Raw genomic sequence first — 26,180 nt, 5'->3', positions numbered from 1 at the left:
TGCACCACGATGTGTTTCAAGGATAAAATATGAGACGCTATTTTTGCCAAAAAGAAAGTTAGAGAAGAGGCTGATGAGCTGCTAACCCGACGTCTCCTTCATAAAAAAGCAGAATATCGAATTATAACCGACCAGACTGATGTTTGTAGAGGTGTGTGTGATTATACTGTATCAGCCTGGTGACAACAGGTACTTTACAGTGAACGGCCGTGCGTAAAAGCACTGCGCTCTGGCGCGACACTTCTCAGAGGCTGCGGATTTATCAACATATCTGTCCTGCTGCCCTTAGATGCTGCAGAGATTTAATGAACTGAATGAGAGGCTTCTCATACAGTATAAACAGCTGTCGACAGCAAATACTGTAAGAATCACCTACATTCATTTATAGATCAATGCAAACTGATTAACTGGCTTTTTCTGCTTCAACCACATTAAACGTTATTATCTGTGCCGATTTTGGTTGAAGGGTGTTTAATTGAAATACATAATTTATATTTTAAGCATCAATACGTTGTTGCAACACTTCAGCAGCAAGTATTTAGTTTGATTCTGTTGATAAAATCACTAAAGCATCAGCGGATTGACGTTGCGCCAAAAACAGACGTTGCTATGAGACGTCTGTTTTCATGGCAACATCTTGGACCAAACTTCACCCAAAATACAACATCTGTCTTTGTGCTGCTTCATTTGAATGAACCTCCCACTTGTGCACCGTGCGCTCTGCGCTGGTGACCAAAAATACCACACAGACACACAAAGCATGTCGGAGCGCTGCTTGAACTGGTCGTTGCACCTCCACGAAAATAAGGCCCATTGTCTGTTCTTTTGCAACTCAAAGCAAATGCAAAGACTTATGCAAATTAGAATTCTTTTTTTAGTACTGTTTTCCTTTCATGTGTTTAGACAATAAGAGGAGCACACTGTGTTCTGTGTGACCAGTAGCCCACCACTCACCAGTTGAAGTCTTAAGAGAACTAAATTATTAGTGCAGTAGTTTAGCTGTTTCCAAAATCCACATTGGATATTTGGTCATCCTCTGCGGAGGGGAATCTATTTTACCAAAAGAGATTTGTGGGTCTTTGTCAGCTAATGGGTGCACCATCAAGTCACAGTTAGTCATGTGATCTGATCAGTGGTTCATTATCACCACTGTGATGTGCTGTCTGCAAAGAAATTTCAAAATCTTTTAAAGTCCAGAGTAACCCAAGTAACTGGGTTCTTGAGCTAACTGAGGATCACTTAACTGTTCTCACAGCTGGACTTTGAGCCCCCCATAATTTGAGTATTTGACTGCCAAAGTTACAGAACAGAAGAAACACAGTCACGCCGTTTGGTTATGTAAATTTAACAACCATGTTAGAGGCACCTGACACATCTATTTATGAAATTCCCTTTGATATGAGCTCAGTGATCTGCATCTCAGGTGTGTTCTTTCCTCACACTTTAAACTTTTTTTTCTGTATGTTTACAGGTCATGGCACATTTGATCTATCTACCACTGCTGCTGGGTATGTTCATAACTGCCTTATTAGAATCCGTTAAGGGACAGTTCACCCAAATAAAAATTTAAAAAACAGTTTCTTTACCCACCTCTAGTGGTATCAAGCCATGCAAATATATTTAGGTTTTACTTAATCGTGTTTTGAGATATCTGACATTTCAATCACCATCCCAATGAAACAGAAGTGAATGGAATTTAGTTTGTGGTGCTTTTTTGAAATTACATTTCAAAAAAGTGTTGTCTAATCCACATCTGAGGTTAAAGGAACACTGCAATTTAGGTTGCAGGCACTTTAATGGGGGGTTTTGTTAGTTTTTTAAAAGATTCTTTATGTTTAATTAAATTTTATATCACTGCAGATTTTTTATAAAAAGGTCATAGGTGGACCTGGCTAACTTAGTATGTCATTTAATCAATTCATAATTAAAAAGATTAAAACATAAATGTGAATAATGAATGAAAAAAAGATACAAAAAAAAGGATACAAATTCACAGGAATGGGGAATAAATAAAGCATACTGTATTACATTACTTTACATCTGTATTTATTTATCTATCTACATATTTTCCTCAACATATTAATTTTATTAGTGAATAAGTAAAGAAATACAGAAACCAATAAAGAACTACTAACTAAACTGCTGATGTGATCTGCGTTACAGCAACAATCCAGCTGCCCTTGGTTTCAGGAAAAGCAAGTCAATGGCCACTAGGAGGAGTCAATTCCACTCTCAGCACGGAGTGCAAGAGGCACCCTGATCAATGGACTGCTACACTCCATTGCAGAGCTGGCAGGTGGATTTTCAAACTGAAATGTTGCGAGCCCTTGGATAGAAAAGTGAAAGTCATGGTCCTGCCCCAGGGATGCCATGAGCCAAACAACTGGAACAAAAAAGGTTTTGACCAAAACCTCCTCTATGAATCCAACACTTTTGATATAAATCTAAAGGACGTAAAAGGTAAGCACTGCAGATTTTTTGACAAATTCTGTTTTCTTCACTTGTCTGTTTTTAGCAAGATTGCTTCTCAAGATTTCTTGAATTGAAGTTAAATCTTACAGTAAATGTCTGTTGCACATTTGCCAAGAGAAAAGGATTCAGCAAGTATGTCCAGGTTTCAATATGCATCTGCAGTTCCACTTTAACCATTTCTGTGTTTTGTTTTTAATACTCAATGCTTCCATTTATCAGGGTGTGTAAAGCCATGTCACAGTGATTCTGAAGTTTGCCTAGGTGGACCAGAACAGGGAGAATCTGCAAAACACTGTTGCAAACATTTCAATGCCAAGGACGAGTGTATCAACCTTCATGGGTAAATAAGTCTTGTGTATATCCTCCTCGTTAGCAAGAAAAAATATAACAATTATAAAATGTAATGCTGCAGTGTTGATTTTCAAATTTGCTGCCAGTGATGAGTTGTAGGGGCCAGCATGTTTGTGTCATACATTTTAAAAGCTTTTTCATCAGCTGTATATTTTTCTTCCACAGAGGCACAATACATTTCTCTGTGCCATCAATACATAATAGGACAGTGAACATACAATTTAAAAGAAACAATACAGAAATAAACACTACTCAACACTCTATCACCTGTAAGTCTACTAATGGCAACAGTACAGGCAAGTACTTTTGTTTTACACAATATAACTGTCCTATAGTTGTTATAATAGTAGTTTTCAAGATGTATTCACCTTATAATAATATTTTATCTTCAAAACCATAAGTAAATTGAAAACCAAATATTCCATGACCTTCAGAGTAATTCTATTCTTCAATCTGATGAAAAAAAACAACAAATACAACAAAAAATACAATATAACCCAGATTATTTCTATCAAAAGTAGAAATTATGTTAATCCACCTCAGTCAAATGTATTCCCAAATTTGTGCATTCCCAAAACATACTCCTGGTGTAAGATCTATAAAACACTCCTGAATATCATGGTGAGTTGAATGGCCTTTATAGAAAAGGACAGAGGATGTGAGGATGTGCAGTGTGTGTGTGTGTGTGTGTGTGTGTGTGTGTGTGTGTGTGTGTGTGTGTATCTTTAAATCTCACCTTGCTTTTGTGTTTTGTGTTGACATGGTGCAGGTCTCCGATTCTACGAGAGCGCTAAAACCTGGATTGGTGCCCTGAAGCACTGCCATGGACAGAATTCCTCCCTGGTTCAGATAACCAACGAGACAGTGCAGGAGGATGTTAAGTTGCTCCTGGAAGAGAACTGTGGAAACATAAACCTGCAGGGAGGGGTGTGGATCGGCCTGGAGAGATCCATCTTTGGCTGCAATGTCCCCTGGATGTGGACCTCAGATACAGAAGTTGAATATAATGAGTGGAATAGCAGCTTCCCCATCGACCCTGTTAACAACCACTGTGGGAAGATCATCTGGGTCAATGAGTCAAACACCTACAAGTGGCAGGATGCCCACTGCTTTGATAAATTGCCTTTCATCTGCCAAGGTAAGCTGTTGTTTTGTTCAAGTCCAAATCTGGCATGAGATTGTTATTTTTTTAATGTCCAGGTTTGAATTAAAGGCCTTGACATGATGATGTGACTACTGGGACCAAAGTATATCACTTGACAGTTTACATGGTTTCTAAGTGACAGCAGAAATGTACTTTTAACTGTATATTCTGTCTCTTTTATCTTGGCAGATACAACATAAAGACTGTATACTGGAGGACTGCTAACTACAAGAGTCATATTCAAATTCTTCCTCCTCTTCTCCATCTTCTCCTTTTGATATTGATTATATTTGAATAGACCTAAGATTTTTTCATACTGTTTTTATACTCAGTATACCCTTTCCAATAACTTTTTTTCTCTGTAATATGTAGGTACTGTGAGTAATGTAACGTAAGCATTTGTTTATTATCATTCATCCAATAAAAACTATATCGATTTGATCAATTATTTCACCTTTTCCTTCTCTTATATTGGTTTATACATATTTACTAACAAAAACATGAACAACATATCTACACTATTAAAAATCCAGGGCCCAGGATGATCACCCTTTTCCACCTTAACGATGGTGGGTATTTACCTGAAATATTTCATAGAAGATAACTTGAGAGTGTCACTCAGCAAACACACACCCACAAGGACAAGGCTGGCAATATTTTCCATCAACAAATCCCATGAAAAGGTAAAAAAAAAAAAAAGATGTTAGTTAATCTTTCAACACTTTCCTTTACCTTAAGAGTTAAATCTTTCAAGATAATGTCACATATACAGGTGGTTGACAAATTAAAGGAAAAACTGGTACAGGTCTGAATGCTTAATCCCTACAGTGAGGGGACCTGGTGGCTCTGTTATGCTGTGGGGGGCATTTTGCTGGCATGGTTCGGGTCCACTTGTCCCCTTAGAGGGAAGAGTCACTGCAAATAAATACAAAGGCGTCTGAGTGATCACCTTTATCCTATGATGAAACATTTCTATCCTGACCGGAGTGGTCTCTTCCAGGATGACAACGCCCCAACTCACAGGGCACAAGGGGTCACTGAATTGTTTGATGAGTATGAAAATGATGCGAATCATATGTTATGGCCTTCGCAGTCACTAGAACTCAACCCAATTAAACACTGATGGGAGATTTAGGACTGACGTGTTAGACAGCGCTCTCCAAGGGTGGAGCAGCGATTTTAAAAGTGTGGGGGTTCTAGACGTGGGACATGAGCACGGCAACCCCCTGCCTTCAAGCCCTGTTCCAGTCTCAACATGCCAAATCAAAATGAATGCCATGCATTTAAACAATTTTTTCTACTACTGAAGTTGTAACCACTGCTTCAGCTTACCATAAAATAATTACTGAGACCATATGGGTGTAACAAGAATAGAGTGTAGCAGAATTTATTTAGGGTCTCACAGCAGTTTACTACTTACATCCAGTTATTTGTATGAATTGCTGTACTGGAGCATATCCTTATTATACTTAAAGTCATCACAGAGTATCTTTGTTTTACTTCCTTACATACTTTATAGACATGTAATTGTAGGAAACTTACACTTCCATTAAAATGAATAGGATAGTTATAGATGCATAACAAATTGAACCCTGGTAACGAATCAGTAACAGTAAAGTGTCATTTCTGAGTCCATGGACTAGTACAACCTAAACTGTCTTCAATTTTTTTTAAAAAAGTGTCTCTTTTAGTAGGAATCCAAAGGGGACCTTTAATTGTCTATAATTGGGAAATTAAATACCAAAAGTTGTCCAGGAGGTTTTGTATCAGCAGGCGTCAGTTCCTCTCCAACAGCCACAGGGAACAAGCAGTCCCTCTTCATCTGAAGTCCACCTAAAAGCTAACAGGAGAATATCACATAAGCAGGTGATTTGAGTCTAGTGAGTGCAGAGAGTGAGCAACTTGCTCTCACAGGCTAACTGCCACACCTACAACCATCTGAACCCTTTTTAAGCTCAATAATAAATAGTAATATTACTGTGGTCTAGCTTTAATACACAATACAAACTATAGCTCATTCTAACTTATATTAAATGCAAAACACACATTACTCCCTGACATAAGGAGTAAAACTATGACATGTAAAGCAACATATTCCTTTGACATTTAGCTTAAAATAGTATGAACTATGTGAGTTTACATTCTGGACACAGAGGTAAATATTCTTGCTAAAGTCCGCCTAGCATGGTGGCTAATTAGCGATTAGCTTAACTCGCAATTAGCGATTAGCATGCTAATAAACATTAATTTGGTCGTTAAGACTTTACCATACGGCAGGCAACACATTGCCATAAGACAGACAGATGTTACACATATTAAATATGAATGCTCACCTTTGACTATGACTATTTTAAAAAAATATTTATTTATTTAAAAAACAGACAATAGAAGTGACTAAAAACAAATTTGCCACCTGACTTACATTTAGGATAGCCTATTTCATTTATGTTCAATGATGTTAGCTGAGCTGACACATCACATAATAAGACAAAGTTACAAAAGAAAATTCTACATTACTAACTAGTTAAATAGCTGTTTCATACCTCTGATCTGTTATCACAGCCAGCAGCCAGTAACAGAAGCACCATTGCTGAATGCACAAATGTAACTTTACTTTAACTGTTTACTCTTCCCTGGCCTGGTGGGTTGGTCAATGGCTGTGCTTGGCCGGATGGCTTTTCAATTAATCTAACTTGACCAATAGGTTTTTCATGTATGGGAAACTCAGTTTTGGTTCATCAAGGACGACCACAGAAAAAAGTGGGGGGGCTGGAATTATGTTTCTGTGAAAGTGCGGGTGTCACAACACCCGTAACACCCACGGCTGCGACGCCCCTGGCGCTCTCCACCACCATCATCAAAACACCAAATGAGGGAATATCTTTTTGAAGAATGGTGTTCATCCAGTAGATTTCATAGACTTGTAGAATCACTTGTTCTTCAGACTTGCCAAGTCTGAAGAACACCATTCTTATCATATTCTTCTGTGCAGCAAAGAGAAGATATCAGCTTGTCGCTGGAATCCACCCTTCAGTTTTTTTTTTTATCTCTGTGTTTACATCATTGACCGTATACAACAAATACTTTTCATTTCCAAAGAGTGTGGTTGAGATCTAACAACATGGATGAAGGAGGTGTAGGTGGAAGTTTGTTACCACTCTGTATTCACTCAGCTCGGCATTCACTCGGCACCTTTTTAGACTTATCCAAAGCATTTGACACAGTTAATCACAATATTATTATTATTATATTATTTAAACAATAGAGAACAATTTGTATCCATAAATGATTGCATCTCAAATAGATTAAAATTACTTTGTGGATTACCCCGAGGTTCTATCCTTGGTCCACTTCTATTCTTGATTTACATTAATGTCTTGCCCGTGGTTTGCAAAGATTTTTTTTTCCTATTGTATTTGCTGATGATACTAATCTCATAGTTACTCATGATGATTTCAAAGCACTAATCCAGCATGCAAACAATGGAATGTCCTTCATTTCTAAATGGTTTCGGATGAACAAAATCTACTTTTATGATATTTTGCAATAAAAACAAAAAATATTTTAAAGATGACGCTAAAATATTCATTAATGATACAGAAACGGTTAAAGTTAAAGTTATTTTTGATGAAAGACTAACTTGGAAAAAACATATTGAACATGTTTGCAAAAGGTCAATGAAAATGATTGGAATATTGAGGAAAGCTTGTTCTCTGATTCGTCCTTCCTCTTATTTATCCCTGTATTATAGTCTAATCTATTCATATATCAATTATTGTAATATTGTTTGGGCTGCTACATATCCTTCACACCTCAATCAGTTACTTTTAATCCAAAAAAAGGTTTTTGAGAATGATTTCAAACTCCACTAGCCAAGAGCCATCTGCAACTTTGTTTAGGAAATTTAAAATTTTGTAAGTTTATTCTGTAAATACTCTTCTAACATGTGTGTTTATGTTCAAATTCATATATCACAGGCAAAACTTTCCAGATACATTTCATAATTTTTTCCTTTTATTGTCAGACATTCACTCTTCTTCAATGAGGCGATCAAAGGACTTTCATTTACCTTATTGTCGCACTTCCAATCATTATTTTTTTTATCATATTTAGAGGTCCTCATCTCTGGAATTCACTAAATACAACTGTGAAGTCGTCATCTTCTTTAATAACATTTAAAACAATTTTTAAAAGTATCCTTTATCTAAATAGAATTTTGTGTGACTGGGTATGTCCTCTTGCACATTTAAAGTGTTTAAATTTCTGTTTTGATTATTTTTCTTTTCTTTCTTTTTCTCTTGCTTTTTGCATTGTCTTTTTTGACAATTGATTGACTGGAGTTGACTCAAAACTAGGCTTTGATGCAACAGTTTGTATTCTTTTGGCAATGAAATGCATCCCCAAAATTAAAATTGAATCTGGTGATTAATAATTATCTGCTAGAAACAAATAGAGCACTAGATTTGGATTTTATCCTGGTACAAATTTAAGAAATGATGAATAATGTGTAATGAAAGGTTGATACATGCGATTCAATTTTGTGTTTATGAAATCATAAGTGAATAGCAATAGAATATTTAGTCACTAGGAACTCCAAATGAAATATAAATTACATATGAATTAATGAATGATGATATTATATTGTATAACTATATAGTAAAACTAGCAAATGAAAAAATGGTGACAAAAAATGAATACATTTCTTAGACTTTTAGACAATAAGAGACAAAAGGCCACAGACTGTTGCACATTACCAGGTAATTGTCCCCCTTTCCATAGTAGAACTGCAGCCTGTGATTCATCTGGATGGTGAAAAAGTTGACATAAAACAGTGTCAGTCTGGGGGGACGCACCCAGTAGCCCTAATAACAGAAGCAGATGTGTTGATACATTGATTGTAGTACCATGATAACCAGCTAGTCAAAGACCATTGCAAAGACGTAGTGTTAGGATGCTCCAAAATATGCAGACTCAAGGTGTGAGAAGAATGAAAAGGATATTACATGAAGCAGGGAGAAGAGCCAACGTCCCCTATGATGGGAAAAGGCCAATGACGATGCAAAGGATAGCCAAAAAGCAGGGAAATGAGATAAGAGGCAGAGGAGCAACCTTGATATGAGTAGGCCGTATTCAGATCATAGCTTGTGGCGTACTGATACAACGACTTGCATGACGACAGATGCACGCATGCAGCAGCATGACCCACTGAGTCTCGATGATTGCTCTGGAATGACAGCTGACAGTGACAGAGAGGGAAACAGATTTTAAAGTTTGACAGCTGAGTCGCAATTGGTGTTTAGGGATCGTGGAGGAATCTGATTTGATAACTGGAAAATGCAATTTCTGAAGAAATTGCGTGTGATTGCTGAAAGCTGATTTATTTTTGCATTACTGGAAGCTGAACGCTATTGAAAAATCTAGATTAAGATTAAAATCAGCAATGGGTGGAATTGGACCTGCACCCTCATGTTTGTAAGACATGCTATGCACTCACCATGTCACACAACAATGCTAGGCCAGATTTTGTTTAGTCTTTCAACTGCATGAAATTTATAAGTTGCGGTCTCAATAAGCAGGTTGACAACACCTGTGGACGTCTGCATTTTTTCAAATTCAACTCTACTCAGTTCTGCCCTAAGCAGGGTGTTTCTCCTCAACTAAACACATGGGAGTGGAAAAACTGTAATGAACCTTAAAATGAACAGCAAGTATCACAAGATATGATAATACTTTCATGAAACAAAAATCTGACTGTTGATTCCTAAAAAACTTCATACTGAATTGTAGACAATTGTAGACTTCTCAACATAAATGTAGGTGAAACCATATATGGTATTATTATTATTATTATCATTATTATTGTTATTATCATTATTATTATTTAATTTTTTTCTTTTCTTTTTTTTTGTTTAGTTTCGAGGGAAACAAGATCACAAAGATCAAATCAAGACCACAAAGAGGAGAGCTTACATTGTGATTTGTTTATAGCTGTTTTGTCAATGTATCGCTATCATGGGCAGATTAGTTTTTCTGTGTATTGTAAGTTTATGATATGGACGAATGATAATTTTCTTTCAGCTTTCATACTTTCTGTGCACATTTGTCTGTGTATGTGTCTTTTGTACTTGATTACTTTTTAAAATGGATTTTGTAACATTTATTTGTTCTCATTCATTTACCTCTTTGGAAACAAAGGTTTTCATGTAATTGCCATGGAAACCATTGGCTGTTGATCTAGTAAGAAGTAGCGGTGTGCACAGTTCCAAGTCTATCAGGTGCACGGTTGTGGAGAGAATAAAACAAACAAAACACCTATCTAACTAAACACGGTGCAGTTCAGCACAGACATTAGAACTACATTAGTTAGAGTAGACTACTAATAAGATGTGAAGTGCTTTGTGACTTTTACCCACCTGAAAGAATAAATGACAAATATAAAGGATGAGGTGGCTGCTAGCTGCTAACTGAAGAAGCAACCAAGCTGCTTTGGAGAGCCCACAAGCATCCTCGAGCCCTTCATACTCAAACAGAATGTATACGAAAGTGTGAGCTACATAATATACATAAAACAAATAAAAACACACTAATACTCACTGTATGACATTAACATAAAACAATAAATGCACGTTACTTATTGCCGAAAAAAAAAACAGCTCATAGAAAGCATAGAAAGACTGCATGCTCTTACTTGGAAATGCGGAAATGACGTCGTCAGCAGGTGATCACGTGCTATCCGAAAATGATGGAGTGATACGAGTGGATTTTCATTCGGACCGACGGAATGTTTGTCTCAATACTCGTGTAAAATGTGTGTAAAAAGCAAATCCACAAGCGTAGAACTGAGATCCACAAATGTTTTGTCGATTCACAAATAAAGATTCCTGTTGGAAAGTTGTAAATGTTAGGAAGATATTCACAAATGCTTTTCATTTATTTTTAAATTAATTTAATGTATTCACAGATATTATTTTTTATTTGAGGAATTAGTTTGTATTTGCACATCCGTTTTATATTTGCAAAATATTTTTGTGAGTTTACAAATCTTTTTTTGTATTTGTGGAAGGTGTTTATATTTACAGAATACACATTTACACACACACAGAGAGACACACACTGCACATCCTCACATTCTCTGTCCTTTTCTACAAATGCCAGTCAACTCACCATGATATCCAGGAGTGTTTTATAGATCTTACACAAGGAGTATACTTTGGGAATGCACACATTTGGGAATACATTTAAACAATATTTAAGTATGTATGAGGTGGATTAGCATCATTATTGCTTTTGATAGCAATAATCTGGGTTATATTGTATTTTTTGTTGTTTTTGTTGTTTTTCGATGGAGCTGTGGTGCCCCGAGTTGGATGTTGCCACAAGCTGGGTGGGGTTGAGTTAGGTCCCGGGCGTGGGGAGACTTTGTATTGGTCTCACCCTCTTTCTTATAACTTAAAAGTGTAACTCCACTGTGTGTAGTGTGGCGGGTTCTCAAGTCTGTAGTGATGTGGTCTTATCCCTGATGTGTGTTTTGCATCCCTGGATGGTGGTGTGTATATTTCTTATAGTGTGTCTAGTCCTGACCCCCCCCCCCTAAAGTTTGATAACTCTCCCATCTAGTCAAACTCCAGGGACCCTTTTCTAATTGATCTTAATTTAATAAAGATTATTGCTTTGCCTGCTATTCTTTGTGGTCAGGTATTGTTTGTTCTGAGGTCTCTGACATTTACCCTACATAACTTCTGGTCTCTATTCGAACTCAGATTTATTACAATATTAAGTGAACCAGGGCCACCTATGACCTTTTTATAAAAAATCTGCAGTGATATAAGTAAGGGATAATGTCTACAGCGAGCGCTCCACTTCGCGTTGTGGTCCTGCATCACTCTGTTGGGGTTCTTTTTGCAATAATGACCCACTTGCTGTATATTGTCCTGCTTATAACAGGGCTATTTACTAAAGAAATCAATAATCTGACAAAATATTGATTTAAAAATTATTTTATTGCTTCCGCTAAAAAATTGTCTGTTAGATTCTACTGTTGGAACTGCGTGCATAGCAACGTAAATATCTATGAAAGCTCTGTAGCCTTCTTAAGATCATGACGTTTCTGTCACTCATCTGTTTCCTTCCTGGCAGGGCTTTGCAGTTGACACACCTGGAAACACAATTGCTACTAATGTTTCAACTGGTAACAATATTAATATTAGCCTATCACTACCTTTTATCACTTAAGTCAGTGTGTAGTGATACGCAACTAAGAGAGGCGCTCACCAGATCTGCTGCTGTTGCCTGGATTGGAGGACAGGATCTTGCTAAACTTTTCTCTTTCTGTAATGGTTGGAGCCCAGTAGCTGTTCGGGCTGCTGTCACATCTGTGCCCAGTCACAGACATTGTCGCTAACATTTTTGCTACCACAACGTGTTGCGAATTAGCTGTAGTTGTTAATTTAACTGGACTTCTTTCTGATATGATTTGACATGGTCCTTCAGAGACTATGAACAGAATTGCATCCTTAGCAACGGTCTGCTATTCATGGCAGCAGCCTGCTATTCATAAATAACAGACCATAGAATGCCGTAATTGAGTATTCAACAAAGCCGAGTAATAAAAATGTAACTAAACATAAAGGAAGAGAGATTAATGAGAGATTAACAAAAATCCCTCCATTAAAGTGCCTGCCACCTAAATTGCAGTGTTCCTGTTACTTCAGATAATCCACAGACCTGTGGATGAGACAACACATTTTTTAAATGTAATTTTTCAGTGAGCACCACAAACTAAATTCCATTCACTTCTGTTTCATTGGGATGGTGATTGAAATGTCAGATATCTCGAAACACAATTAAGTAAATCCTAACTATATCTGCATGGCTAGATACCACTAGATGCAGGTGAAGAAATTGTTTTGTTTTGTTTTTTATTTGGGTGAACTGTCCCTTAACGGATTCTAATAAGGCAGTTCGCAAAATACTCAGCAGCAGTGGTAGATAGATCAAATGTGCCATGACCTGTAAACATATAGAAAAAAAAGTTTAAAATGTGAGGAAAAAAAATCTGAGATGCAGATCACCAGGCACGTCGCAGCCATGGGTGTTACGGGTGTTGTGACAACCGCACTTTCACAGAAACATAAAAACTGGACAACTTTGGGTATGTAATTTCCCAATTAAAAACAATTAAAGGTCCCATTTGGATTCCTACTAAAAGAGACACTTTTTTTAAAAATTGTAGACAGTTTAGGTTGTACTAGTCCATGGACTCAGAAATGACTCTTTATGTTTTAAGGGCAACATAATACATTTTCAGGTTGAACCTGTAATTGTTAATGTTCTTAAGCCAATTATTTGAAGATACTGATTTGTTAACTGTAATGGAGGATGATAGCTCAAACTGTACCTGTAGCTAGTTAGGGGGTAGGTGACCACTGTGGTGCATCGGCAAAGGGATGCTGGGATGCTCTCTTCAATGGTTTATTAATACCAACAGGTAGGTATATACAGGTGTGTGTGGTTCTACAAACAAGAATAAACGAACAACATTAGCTCACAGGCAGCAACACTGCTGACAGGAATCATTAAGTAGTGCTAATGCTAATAAATCCTAACAGCACCTCTCATAACTCTACTTAACCTTGAGGTAAACTGCTGATTAGCAAGTCACTTGTATTACAAAGCCACGTACACTTTAGCATGAGACCGCCGCCGTCATAAGGTACTTCAATAATAATCATGACATCACTGTTAATCCTAACATGCACAGTGGTACAGCTAGAGTACGAATATCAGAATATGTGAGCAATTACATTCCCACCATGGCAGTAACAGCCACTGATTACAATTACTATAGCAAGTGTTAGCATGTGGCTAGCGGACTTTATGCTAATAGCTTTGATCTGAACCAAACATATTCACATTGCTAATATAAACTCAAAGGCACAGAAGGTTACGTTACACAATCCACTTACATGTTTCTGAAACACAGACTGTATAAAAATATGGATGTAGTTACTGTGACGTTACCCGTTGGTTTCTAAAGAGTGGTTTTGAAGCTCAAGGCGAGCGCTCCGGCCGTTGCCATCATGGCAGTGCGTGACACAGCCTAGCTCCAAGCCAATCAAAAATGGGCAAAGAGGCGGGCCGAATGGCTGAAACAAGCCATCTAGCGGCTGGCGGACCTGTCACTCAAAGCAGCCATGTCCTTCGTACAGTTGTCATGAATGGGGAAATTAGCTATAGAGACCAAACCTGTTCTTTGTACCATGTTTATTTCTGCTGTAAAGAGGGTCTACGGGGAATGACTTGCTTTTGGAGTCTGCCTCAAGTGGCCATTCAAGGAACTGCAGTTTTTGGCACTTCCGCATTGGCTTTATTTTACAGCCCCAGAGATTGCCGCTTGTTCTGAACGCACACATGCGAGGATAGCTCGTAAGTGGCCACTATTTACTATATATAATCGACTGCAGTCTCTCTCTTGTCCGTTCTCCATGGCAACTATGACCAAAACAAAACATAGCAACCGGCAGTGTTTGCATTGCTACTAACAAGGGCGCTGATTGGCCGATCCCTGTTACCCACTACAACAATCCTATTACCCAACTGATTGACTAAACTACTATTATACACAAACAAACAAGTCCTTCATCACAATAACTATCCATTTAATTTTAATTGAAGTGTAAGTTTCCTTTAATTTCATGTTTATAAGGTATGTTAGGAAGTAAAATAAAGATATTCTGTGATGACTTTAAGTATAATAAGGATAGCTATGCTCCAGTACATCAATTCATACAAATAACTGGATATAAGTAATAAACTGCTACCAGACCCTAAATAAATTCTGCTGGGTTGTTACACTCAGTAGTAGAAAAAAAATGTTTAAATGCATGGCATTCATTTTGATTTGGTTTGTTGAGACTGGAACAGGGCTCTAGGGCAGGGGGTTGCCGTGCTCATGTCCCACCTCTAGAACCCCCACACTTTTAAAATCGCTGCTCCATCCCTGTAGATCACTAAGCTCATATCAAAGGGAATTTCATAAATAGATGTTTCAAGTGCTTCTAGAATGGTTGTTAAATTTACATAACTAAATTGCATGACTCTGTTTTCTTTGTTCTATAACTTTGGCAGTCAAATACTTAAATTATGGTGTACTCAAAGTCCAGATGTTAGAACAGTTAAGTGATCCTCAGTCAGCTCAAGAACCCGGTTACTTGGGTTACTCTGGACTTTAAAAATTTTTTGAAATTTCTTTGCAGACAGCACATCACAAAGGTGATAATGAACCACTGATCAGGTCACATGACAAACTGTGACTTGTAGGTGCACCCATTAGCTGACAAAGACCCACAAATCTCTTTTGGTAAAATAGATTCCCCTCTCATTCAACAGTAATAAAAGAACTCTATTTTGCATAAGTCTTTGCATTTGCTTTGAGTTGCAAATTCAGTATACAATGGAGGCGCAACGTCCAGTGCAAGCAGCGCTCTAACATGCTTTGTGTGTCTGCGCAGTATTTTGGTCACCATCGCAGATGGCTGAGAACTGAGCTTTATTCACCTTCACTCATAGATGAACCAAACTAGCAGCTGTGCATGGAGATGTCCAAACAGTCCATGCACCTGCAGTTAAAATAGGTCCCACTATGTTAAAGTAAGTAAAGTTGGAGTATTAAAGTGTCAAATAGATTTTTTTGTATTTGCAACTTTACAATGATTAGGACATGGACCGCTACTCTTCATCTGAATCTGTTGATTCTCCACAGTCCCTCCTCTCATTATTGCTACTACTCTCATCTGAACAGTCATGAAGTGTGAACTGCTGGGGTAAATTGGGAAGGATGTGATGCACTGGTCAGCACTTCCCATTCACGAGTTCCCTGCCATGACCAATGGGAGAGGGATGCTCGAGCAGATTGTAATGGAGCTGGCAAGATGCAATATAGTTTGTCCTTACTACATGAAGATCCAACGAGTAATCGTCAGGTGGCAGACGCATTGTACAATTCTTCCTCAGTTTGTGCCACTTGGAAGCTCTGGCCTGCCCGCAGGTAACATCTACACTCTCAGCATAGACGATGGAGAGGACAAATGCTTTCATATCAGCTCTGACTCCGTCTTCTAACTCCAGATTCTCCCCCACTCATCCCAGGACCTCTCTTGCCTCAGGATCAGTCATCGCCTTCTGCAACACCCTCTTCTTCTCATGCCCATAGATCCCTGAGGTGAGGTATGATGATGTCTGCAACCTCTTTTGAGAGCATGGCACAGCAGTTGATGAACGCATGCTTGCATTTAATCAGCAGATCACCTTGGAGTTGTTGCGAGACCTAAGCCGCTTGGACAAACACATCCCTGTCCTCACAGTCTAGTACAACTGTTCTAGTGTAGTTCCTGATCCTCAGCTTAGCATAGGCAGAGAGCAGCATTGTATCTGCCTCTGGATGCTGGAAGACAAAGTCCCCGCTTGCCATGCCAGTGTCCACGTTGGTTGACGTTTCTCCCTTGACGTCACCCTGCACCCGACTAACTTGTGTTTTCAACCATTGAGTTCATTGAACTCAGCAGCTCCTGGGAACTTGTTTTCGGGATTGGGGAAAACATTTGGGATGTGTCGATGTTTTGCTGCCCGACGATTGTGCTCATCATCCTTGATTTTGATGAGAAGGTCATATTTGTCATTGACGAAGATGATGAGGCATGCATTAGTGTGGCGTTGTCGTATCAGTTCCGCTGGGTCTCTGTTGAAAAAAGTCAAGGCCAAACTTCTCTTTGTTGTTCAAAAATCAGGAGTCAGAGTTTCTGAGCAGCAAAAATGTACTTTAATGCCAGGCAAAAAAGGAGAGTAATACAGTGTTCATAATAGACCACCCCGTTGCTCTGAGTTTCGCAACTGAGGGTGTTGTCTTATATACCCTTGGGTCAGCATAGGTCATGCCTTGTGTCCATCCTCTTCATACATGGCCAACCACAATATTATTTTTTTTTTTACGTCACCTGTTGTTGGCCCAAAATCTCTGAAATAGGTTTTGGCCCGAGCTGGTCATACCTGGCATGACCATTTCCATCCAGCTATTTTTTGTAACTGCTAAGGACCATATAACCATTATTGTCAGAGCTTCCCCTGGCTCTCTCTCCACTGCCATACTTGCCTCCTCACACCCCCCTTTTTCTTGCTCCTTTCCCACAGTCACTCTTTTTTTTCCTTTTTTTTTTGAAACACTGAGTTTGATACAAACACATTTCAAAGTGAAGTTTAACACACATTTAAAGTGAAGTTTAACACAAACATACCCTCCAGTTTATCCAGTGCATTAAGTGAGATTCTTTTAACATTTTTTTGTGCCCTTTCATTGATTATATGTGGTCTGTGAGGTTATATATTCATTATAATGACAATTCAACATACTACTACTTATTACTTATGATACTTGTCATAATCATTCTGCGCCATTAGGTTCTTTTCCGTTTAGCAACTCATGAGACTCATAAAATTACACCACAGCGTCAGAAGATGATAGCGCAGATCACGGTAGTCATTCCAGCAGTACTCTGAGCTGTCCCGCTTCCTAGCCTCACAGCCCCATGTCCAAAATTCCATTTTTTTAAGAAAATACATACCGTATCCAAATTACACATGCAATGTGTCTGCAGGGATTTTTTTTAATTTACTGTTGCTCGCCCCACAGGTGAATAACAGTAAATTAATTACAGTGTACTGTTGGAGAAATTACTATATTATTGTATAATATTTTGATGATCATTAATCTGGTATAGAAGTATATTCAACCAATCAGTTTTGTCCTTAAAGAACATGATGCACTATTGAGCCTGTCTATTGACCTTTATATGTTATAATCATATTGTTCTGTTTTAAGCAAAATGTCTTGCCAAGATGTCTCGCACTTTGTTTGTGCAGGTGAAATGAATGTCTCGTCTGTTAGGAAAGAAGAAATAGGAAAGGTGCTAAAGTGCATGATACGCGGTGTGACCCCGACCCTAAGAAGTGATTGTTGAAGAACTAGAAACTGTACAAGACCAGCATGACTCCATTTGGTATCATTATTGATTATCTTGCAGGAAACAGGTGTCTGCAGACAGTGAAGTGTGACTGCACACAAGGTGCTTGTGTTGACGGTTGTGTTGGATGGAGGCTGGAAGTATAAAGTGTTTGTGTGAGCTGTTCAAGGGGCTCCTCTTGCTGCAGAGCTCGGGGAGCCCATATGCATACACCTTAGTGATTTATTAAAAGACAGTTGGACTGCAGGAAAAATACTGTGTCTTTGGTATTTAATTACCGTAGTCACCTAACTAGACAGGCTGACTTTTCAGCTGCAAGACACACCTTTTAAACAAATGAGTATCCATGTGTGGGTGTGTTTCTTAAAGCGGAAGAGGTACACAGCTTTATAAAGTGATGTACTGTAAAAGCTGTTTATATTTCCCTGCCCACCCTGCCATCACAATCAGGAGAGCCAGTTATGAGTCCTCATTGATTGGGTAAGTTTATTATACATTAAAACAGCTTTAATATAATAAAAGACACTGTATTCAGTTTGGTTAATCCTGTTGAATTATTTCATTCAAATGTATGAATTCAGTAAAATAGATATTTAAATTGGAGAAAACTGTGGATGATTAAAAAAAACTTATTTCCTTGTGATGTTACACTTTGTAATAAACATTAGGTGTTTGTCTGTCATATTAAAATTCTACAAAAATCTATTTCATGACACTTTAATACTCCAATTTTACTTACTTTAACATATTGGGACCTATTTTCACCGCAGGCGCACGGACTGTTTGGGCGTCTCCATACGCAGCTGCTATTGTGGTTCATGTATGAGTGAAGGTGAATAAAGATCAGCTCTTAGCCAGTCACATCACTGCTCTCAAAGCTCTGACACAGTTGTATCAAATTAATCACAGTTAAACGTGATAACGACAACTCAACAAACGGAAAGCTTTTCTTCATTAAATGTCTGGATGGTTCAGAGCGTCACAACATGAACACACATCACCACAAATCTGTAACCAAAGACAGCTGGAGTAGGTTTTTTTCATCAGTTAGTTACTATAATATCGACAGAAATAGAAAATAAAGAAATTGATTTGGTGAAGCCGTTTATACGATTGTATTGGTCACTTAGTTAAGTAATTAATGTTATACAACAGCGTTTGCACCACGATGTGTTTCAAGGATAAAATATGAGACGCTATTTTTGCCAAAAAGAAAGTTAGAGAAGAGGCTGATGAGCTGCTAACCCGACGTCTCCTTCATAAAAAAGCAGAATATCGAATTATAACCGACCAGACTGATGTTTGTAGAGGTGTGTGTGATTATACTGTATCAGCCTGGTGACAACAGGTACTTTACAGTGAACGGCCGTGCGTAAAAGCACTGCGCTCTGGCGCGACACTTCTCAGAGGCTGCGGATTTATCAACATATCTGTCCTGCTGCCCTTAGATGCTGCAGAGATTTAATGAACTGAATGAGAGGCTTCTCATACAGTATAAACAGCTGTCGACAGCAAATACTGTAAGAATCACCTACATTCATTTATAGATCAATGCAAACTGATTAACTGGCTTTTTCTGCTTCAACCACATTAAACGTTATTATCTGTGCCGATTTTGGTTGAAGGGTGTTTAATTGAAATACATAATTTATATTTTAAGCATCAATACGTTGTTGCAACACTTCAGCAGCAAGTATTTAGTTTGATTCTGTTGATAAAATCACTAAAGCATCAGCGGATTGACGTTGCGCTAGAAACAGGACCAAACTTCACCCAAAATACAACATCTGTCTTTGTGCTGCTTCATTTGAATGAACCTCCCACTTGTGCACCATGCGCTCTGCGCTGGTGACCAAAAATACCACACAGACACACAAAGCGTGTCGGAGCGCTGCTTGCACTGGTCGTTGCACCTCCACGAAAATAAAGCCCATTGTCTGTTCTTTTGCAACTCAAAGCAAATGCAAAGACTTATGCAAATTAGAATTCTTTTTTTAGTACTGTTTTCCTTTCATGTGTTTAGACAATAAGAGGAGCACACTGTGTTCTGTGTGGCCAGTAGCCCACCACTCACCAGTTGAAGTCTTAAGAGAACTAAATTATTAGTGCAGTAGTTTAGCTGTTTCCAAAATCCACATTGGATATTTGGTCATCCTCTGCGGAGGGGAATCTATTTTACCAAAAGAGATTTGTGGACCTTTGTCAGCTAATGGGTGCACCATCAAGTCACAGTTAGTCATGTGATCTGATCAGTGGGTCATTATCACCACTGTGATGTGCTGTCTGCAAAGAAATTTCAAAATCTGAAAGCTGACTGAGGATCACTTAACTGTTCTCACAGCTGGACACAGTCACGCCGTTTGGTTATGTAAATTTAACACCATGTTAGAGGCACCTGACACATCTATTTATGAAATTCCCTTTGATATGAGCTCAGTGATCTGCATCTCAGGTGTGTTCTTTCCTCACACTTTAAACTTTTTTTTCTGTATGTTTACAGGTCATGGCACATTTGATCTATCTACCACTGCTGCTGGGTATGTTCATAACTGCCTTATTAGAATCTATTAAGGGACAGTTCACCCAAATAGAAATAAAAAAACTAACAATTCTTCACCTACATATAGTGGTATCTAGCCACCAAGCCCTGGGGGGCGGACTTAGAGAAGTTTCTTTTTTTATTGTCAATCTCTCTTCCTTTATGTTTAATTACATTTTATATTACAGCAGATTTTTTATAAAAAGGTCATAAGTGGACCTGGCTAACTTAGTATGTCATTTAATCAATTCATAATTAAAAAGATTAAAACATAAATGTGAATAATGAATGAAAAAAGATACAAAAAAAAGGATACAAATTCACAGGAATGGGTGATAAATAAAGCATACTGTATTACATTACTTTACATCTGTATTTATTTATCTATCTACATATTTTCCTCAACATATTAATTTTATTAGTGAATAAGTAAAGAAATACAGAAACCAATAAAGAACTACTAACTAAACTGCTGATGTGATCTGCATTACAGCAACAATCCAGCTGCCCTTGGTTTCAGGAACAGGAGATCAATGGCCACTAGGAGGAGTCAATTCCACTCTCAGCAAGGAGTGCGGGGAGGGCCCTGATAAATGGATTGCTACACTCCATTGCAGAGCTGGCAGGTGGATTTTCCAATTTAAATGTTGCGAGCCCTTGAAAAAAAGCGTGAAAGTCATGGTCCTGCCCCAGGGAAAGCAAGTGCCAAACAACTGGAACAAAACAGGTTTTGAGAAAAACCTCCTCTATGAATCCAACACTTTTGATATAAATCTAAGGGACGTAAAAGGTAAGCACTGCAAATCTTTTGACAAATTCTGTTTTCTTCACTTGTCTGTTTTTAGCAAGATTGCTTTTCAAGATTTCTTGAATTGAAGTTAAATCTTGCACATTTGCCAAGAGAAAAGGATTCAGCAAGTATGTCCAGGTTTCAATATGCATCTGCAGTTCCACTTTAACCATTTCTGTGTTTTGTTTTTAATACTCAATGCTTCTATTTATCAGGGTGTGTAAAGCCATGTCACAGTGATTCTGAAGTTTGCCTAGGTGGACCAGAACAGGGAGAATCTGCAAAACACTGTTGCAAACATTTCAATGCCAAGGACGAGTGTATCAACCTTCATGGGTAAATAAGTCTTGTGTGTATCCTCCTCGTTAGCAAGAAAAAATATAACAATTATAAAATGTAATGCTGCAGTGTTGATTTTCAAATTTGCTGCCAGTGATGAGTTGTAGGGGCCAGCATGTTTGTGTCATACATTTTAAAAGCTTTTTCATCAGCTGTATATTTTTCTTCCACAGAGGCACAATACATTTCTCTGTGCCATCAATACATAATAGGACAGTGAACATACAATTTAAAAGAAACAATACAGAAATAAACACTACTCAACACTCTATCACCTGTAAGTCTACTGATGGCAACAGTACAGGCAAGTACTTTTGTTTTACACAATATAACTGTCCTACAGTTGTTATAATAGTAGTTTTCAAGATGTATTCACCTTATAATAATATTTTATCTTCAAAACCATAAGTAAATTGAAAACCAAATATTCCATGACCTTCAGAGTAATTCTATTCTTCAATCTAATGAAAAAAAACAACAAATACAACAAAAAATACAATATAACCCAGATTATTTCTATCAAAAGTAGAAATTGTTTTAATCCACCTCAGTCAAATGTATTCCCAAATTTGTGCATTCCCAAAGCATACTTCTGGTGTAAGATCTATAAAACACTCCTGAATATCATGGTGAGTTGACTGGCCTTTATAGAAAAGGACAGAGGATGTGAGGATGTGCAGTGTGTGTGTGTGTGTGTGTGTGTGTGTGCGTGTGTGTGTGTGTGTGTGTGTGTGTGTGTGTGTGTGTGTGTGTGTGTAACATGCACTTTCTTTAAATTTCACCTTGCTTTTGTGTTTTGTGTTGACATGGTGCAGGTCTCCGATTCTACGAGAGCGCTAAAACCTGGATTGGTGCCCTGAAGCACTGCCATGGACAGAATTCCTCCCTGGTTCAGATAACCAACGAGACAGTGCAGGAGGATGTTAAGTTGCTCCTGGAAGAGAACTGTGGAAACATAAACCTGCAGAGAGGGGTGTGGATCGGCCTGGAGAGATCCATCTTTGGCTGCAATGTCCCCTGGATGTGGACCTCAGGTACAGAAGTTGAAAACGGTGAGTGGAATAGCAGCTTCCCCATCGACCCTGTTAACAACCACTGTGGGAAGATCATCTGGGTCAATGAGTCAATCACCTACAAGTGGCAGGATGCCCACTGCTTTGATGAATTGCCTTTCATCTGCCAAGGTAAGCTGTTGTTTTGTTCAAGTCCAAATCTGGCATGAGATTGTTATTTTTTTAATGTCCAGGTTTGAATTAAAGGCCTTGACATGATGATGTGACTACTGGGACCAAAGTATATCACTTGACAGTTTACATGGTTTCTAAGTGACAGCAGAAATGTACTTTTAACTGTATGTTCTGTCTCTTTTATCTTGGCAGTTACAACATAAAGACTGTATACTGGAGGACTGCTAACTACAAGAGTCATATTCAAATTCTTCCTCCTCTTCTCCATCTTCTCCCTTTGACATTGATTATATTTGAATAGACCTAAGATTTTTGCATACTGTTTTTATACTCAGCATACCCTTTCTAATAACTTTTTTCTCTGTAATATGTAGGTACTGTGAGTAATGTAACGTAAGCATTTGTTTATTATCATTCATCCAATAAAAACTATATCGATTTGATCAATTATTTCACCTTTTCCTTCTCTTATATTGGTTTATACATATTTACTAACAAAAACATGAACAACATATCTACACTATTAAAAATCCAGGGCCCAGGATGATCACCCTTTTCCACCTTAACGATGGTGGGTATTTACCTGAAATTGTTCAGATATTTCATAGAAGATAACTTGAGAGTGTCACTCAGCAAACAAGGACAAGGCTGGTTTTATTTTCCATCAACAAATCCCATGAAAAGATCAAAACTAATAAAATGTTAGTTAATCTCTCAACACTTTCCTTTACCTTAAGAGTTAAATCTTTCAAGATAATGTCACATATATAGCCTCTCTTTTTTTTCAAGGATCAATACTTTCATAAATAGCTAGACACTAGTTTTTGGCAAACGTTGCTCGAACAGGAGCACATTGTAGATTTGTTGGAGACTATTTTCAGCCACTGATTTATACATATTTGGTGCTCTAGTAATATATGTAATTTGTATGGTATTCTTATATTTTCATAGTATTTATGGTGTGTACAGTGTTTTGGAGTCAAAATAAACTACAGCACCCATGTTCATTGTGATGAAGACACATCATCCAGTGCAACGGTGAGGCTGGTTGATTTAATTTTAATAGATTTTTGACAAAAAAGGAGCTCTATGGCACAATGTAAAAATCTATATCAGCCTTGGATACACAGGCAATAATCGTTACATAAATTCATTTTTGATTCATTATTGGTCATTTCACTGGATTTATTGACAAAAAGAAAAATATATCACCAGACATATCCTTTTAACATTCTTCAGAGCAGACAGCTCAGCGCCATCTGTCTTTTTTATTCATTCCAATGTTATACCATTAGGTATCACATTCTTCTGTGAACCAAAGGGAAGATATCAGCTTGTCGCTGGAATCCACCCTTCAGTTTTTCTACCTCTGTGTTTACATCACTGACTGTGTACAGTCAATGGTTTCCATGGTGATTACATGAAAACCTTTGTTTCCAAAGAGGTAAATGAATGAAAACATGTAAACGGAACAAAATCCATTTTAAAAATGAGTCAAGCACAAAAGACACATACACAGACAAATGTGCACTCACACTATTTAAAACCCAATTTAGCTGAAAAAGTTTATCATTCATCCATATCATACTCATCCTCTTGGGTCATTTCTCTAAGGTAGTCCTTTAAGTTTTCCACTTGGTTTTCTGGAGTACTCTGTATCATCTTCTCCAGCAGCCACTGTACCTCATCAAGTCCACCCACATTCAGGGCGCTGTGGCAGTAGAGATACCCGCCCAGCTGTTCATCGTGGCATTCCAGGGAAAGCATGTGAAGATTCACTCCAAGGCACAATGGACCACCCTGCTGCCGATTTGGTCTCATCCTTGGACGTGAAGATCTTGGGCATGTGCAACCCAGACTCCAGAATGTTCTTACCCTCTATTAGTTTAAGTAAAAGTTAGGGCCCCATATGCATTTACTGGTATCCATGACAGTTTCACAAGGGAAGTGTAACTCACACTTTGACCGCTAGAGATAAGTACAGATCCTTTGTACAAGATCACAAGGTTTCTGGAAAAGTTTTCTTAAGATTACAGTTTCAATAGGTACTGGTACTTCTTTACAAGAAACCTAGAAAATGGACTTTGAAAAATGTATCAAATTACAAGTCTTCTAGGCCATAATTACTAAGTGTGGTACGGGATCACAATGTCTCTCAGAGCATAAGTACTAGGGGTAAAAACTTTTTGAGATTTGAGGACAGAATTACACGGGTGTGGGACGGGAGTTAGAGAATTCCAGGACACAATTATGAGGTAGTGGAACAGGCCCGCAATTTTTCATTCATACATAAGTACTAGTGTTAAAAGCGTAACTATAAGGTTTACAGTACAAAAGTACTAGCATTAAAGATGTCATTACGATTTTAGTCTTTAGCTAAAACTCACGGGACGGATCAGTAGGGTCACTATAAAACACACTGAATATTTTATCTAATCGATCTCAGCGAAGGGATAAGGGGTTTACCTGATTTTCATGAGTTGAACCAAGGTCTCGTAAAACTCACAGGACAGTTCCATAAGGTCAGAATTAATATAACCTTACCGTGACAGCTTCCAATAACAGCTTTCACAGGACAAACTTCCCAACTTTAGGGGCCTTTTTGGGACTCTTTAGTGACATTTTTGGACAAGTGTACACTTGCACATTCAGTGGGACACCACCGCTATCCAGCCCAGGTGGTCCCAAGTCAATCAGACCTCATACAAACTTGCCAAATTTGTTGGCCAGACAAAGGATGTCAGTGACTTTATGGAACTTTCATGGACATGTTGCTTGAACTTGACAATTGGTAACAGGAGACCTGGACCTCCAGGATCCAGGGGCGGACCAGGAATTAGCCCCTTTATCTGGGTAAAAGAACCAGACCAAGTCCCCTGGAGCTCCAGGGACACCACTGGAGGTCCCTTACCCAGGAATGAGCACCCTTTCCTGGGTAAAGAACCAGACCAAGGCCCAGGAGCTCCAGGGGTACCACTGGAGGTCCCTTACCCAGGAATCAGCACCCTTCCCCTGGGTAAAGATCTGGCCAAGTTCTCCTGGAAAACCAGGCCCCCCACCAAAACTCCCTTACCCAGGAATGAGCACCCTTCCCTGGGTAAACATCCAGCCAAGGTCCCCTGGAGACCTCAAAGGCTGGGTGAAAAATTAACCAAAGTCCCACTGGACACCTCCAGGGGCACACCTGGATGTCTTTTACCCAGGAATGAGCTCTCTCTCTGGGTAAATAACCAGACCAAGTCCCCTGGAGCTCCAGGGACACCACTGGAGGTCCCTTACCCAGGAATGAGCACCCTTTCCTGGGTAAAGAACCAGACCAAGGCCCAGGAGCTCCAGGGGTACC

At 38.4% G+C, this 26,180-nt stretch overlaps 1 protein-coding gene and 2 long non-coding RNA genes across 12 annotated transcripts; 2 read left to right on the top strand and 1 right to left on the bottom strand.

Annotated features, from left to right (window-relative positions):
- The first annotated feature begins 3,874 nt into the window (after positions 1-3,874).
- LOC121899392 lies at positions 3,875-4,412 on the top strand. Its single transcript, XR_006096691.1, has 2 exons — positions 3,875-3,961; positions 4,157-4,412. It is a non-coding gene; the product is annotated as an uncharacterized LOC121899392 (long non-coding RNA).
- Positions 4,413-5,323: 911 nt separating this feature from the next.
- Positions 5,324-14,148, bottom strand: LOC121899390. The gene is made up of 4 exons (XR_006096689.1): positions 13,988-14,148; positions 13,365-13,480; positions 8,722-12,976; positions 5,324-5,807 (listed from the first exon to the last, which is right to left on the bottom strand). It is a non-coding gene; the product is annotated as an uncharacterized LOC121899390 (long non-coding RNA).
- A 143-nt stretch (positions 14,149-14,291) lies between these two features.
- LOC121899389 lies at positions 14,292-23,284 on the top strand. Of its 10 annotated transcripts, none has more exons than XM_042415166.1 (7): positions 14,292-14,392; positions 15,768-16,187; positions 20,483-20,519; positions 21,015-21,311; positions 21,527-21,647; positions 21,824-21,954; positions 22,466-23,284. In XM_042415166.1, the coding sequence occupies exons 3-7, from the start codon at positions 20,486-20,488 to the stop codon at positions 22,870-22,872; spliced, it is 990 nt and encodes a 329-aa protein (XP_042271100.1). In that variant the 5' UTR covers positions 14,292-14,392; positions 15,768-16,187; positions 20,483-20,485; the 3' UTR covers positions 22,873-23,284. The 10 variants fall into 10 exon arrangements, 9 of the variants coding, with proteins under 9 accessions (XP_042271100.1, XP_042271096.1, XP_042271102.1 ...); XM_042415162.1 differs by having other exon boundaries at positions 15,729-16,187; XM_042415163.1 differs by lacking the exon at positions 14,292-14,392 and having other exon boundaries at positions 15,657-16,013; positions 16,115-16,187.
- The last annotated feature ends 2,896 nt before the right edge of the window (positions 23,285-26,180 follow it).

Source organism: Thunnus maccoyii, chromosome 6 (genome assembly GCF_910596095.1).
Source record: "Thunnus maccoyii chromosome 6, fThuMac1.1, whole genome shotgun sequence".
Lineage (NCBI taxonomy): Eukaryota > Metazoa > Chordata > Actinopteri > Scombriformes > Scombridae > Thunnus > Thunnus maccoyii.
Note: the sequence above shows the minus strand (reverse complement) of the source record. Positions and strands in the feature narration are given on the sequence as shown.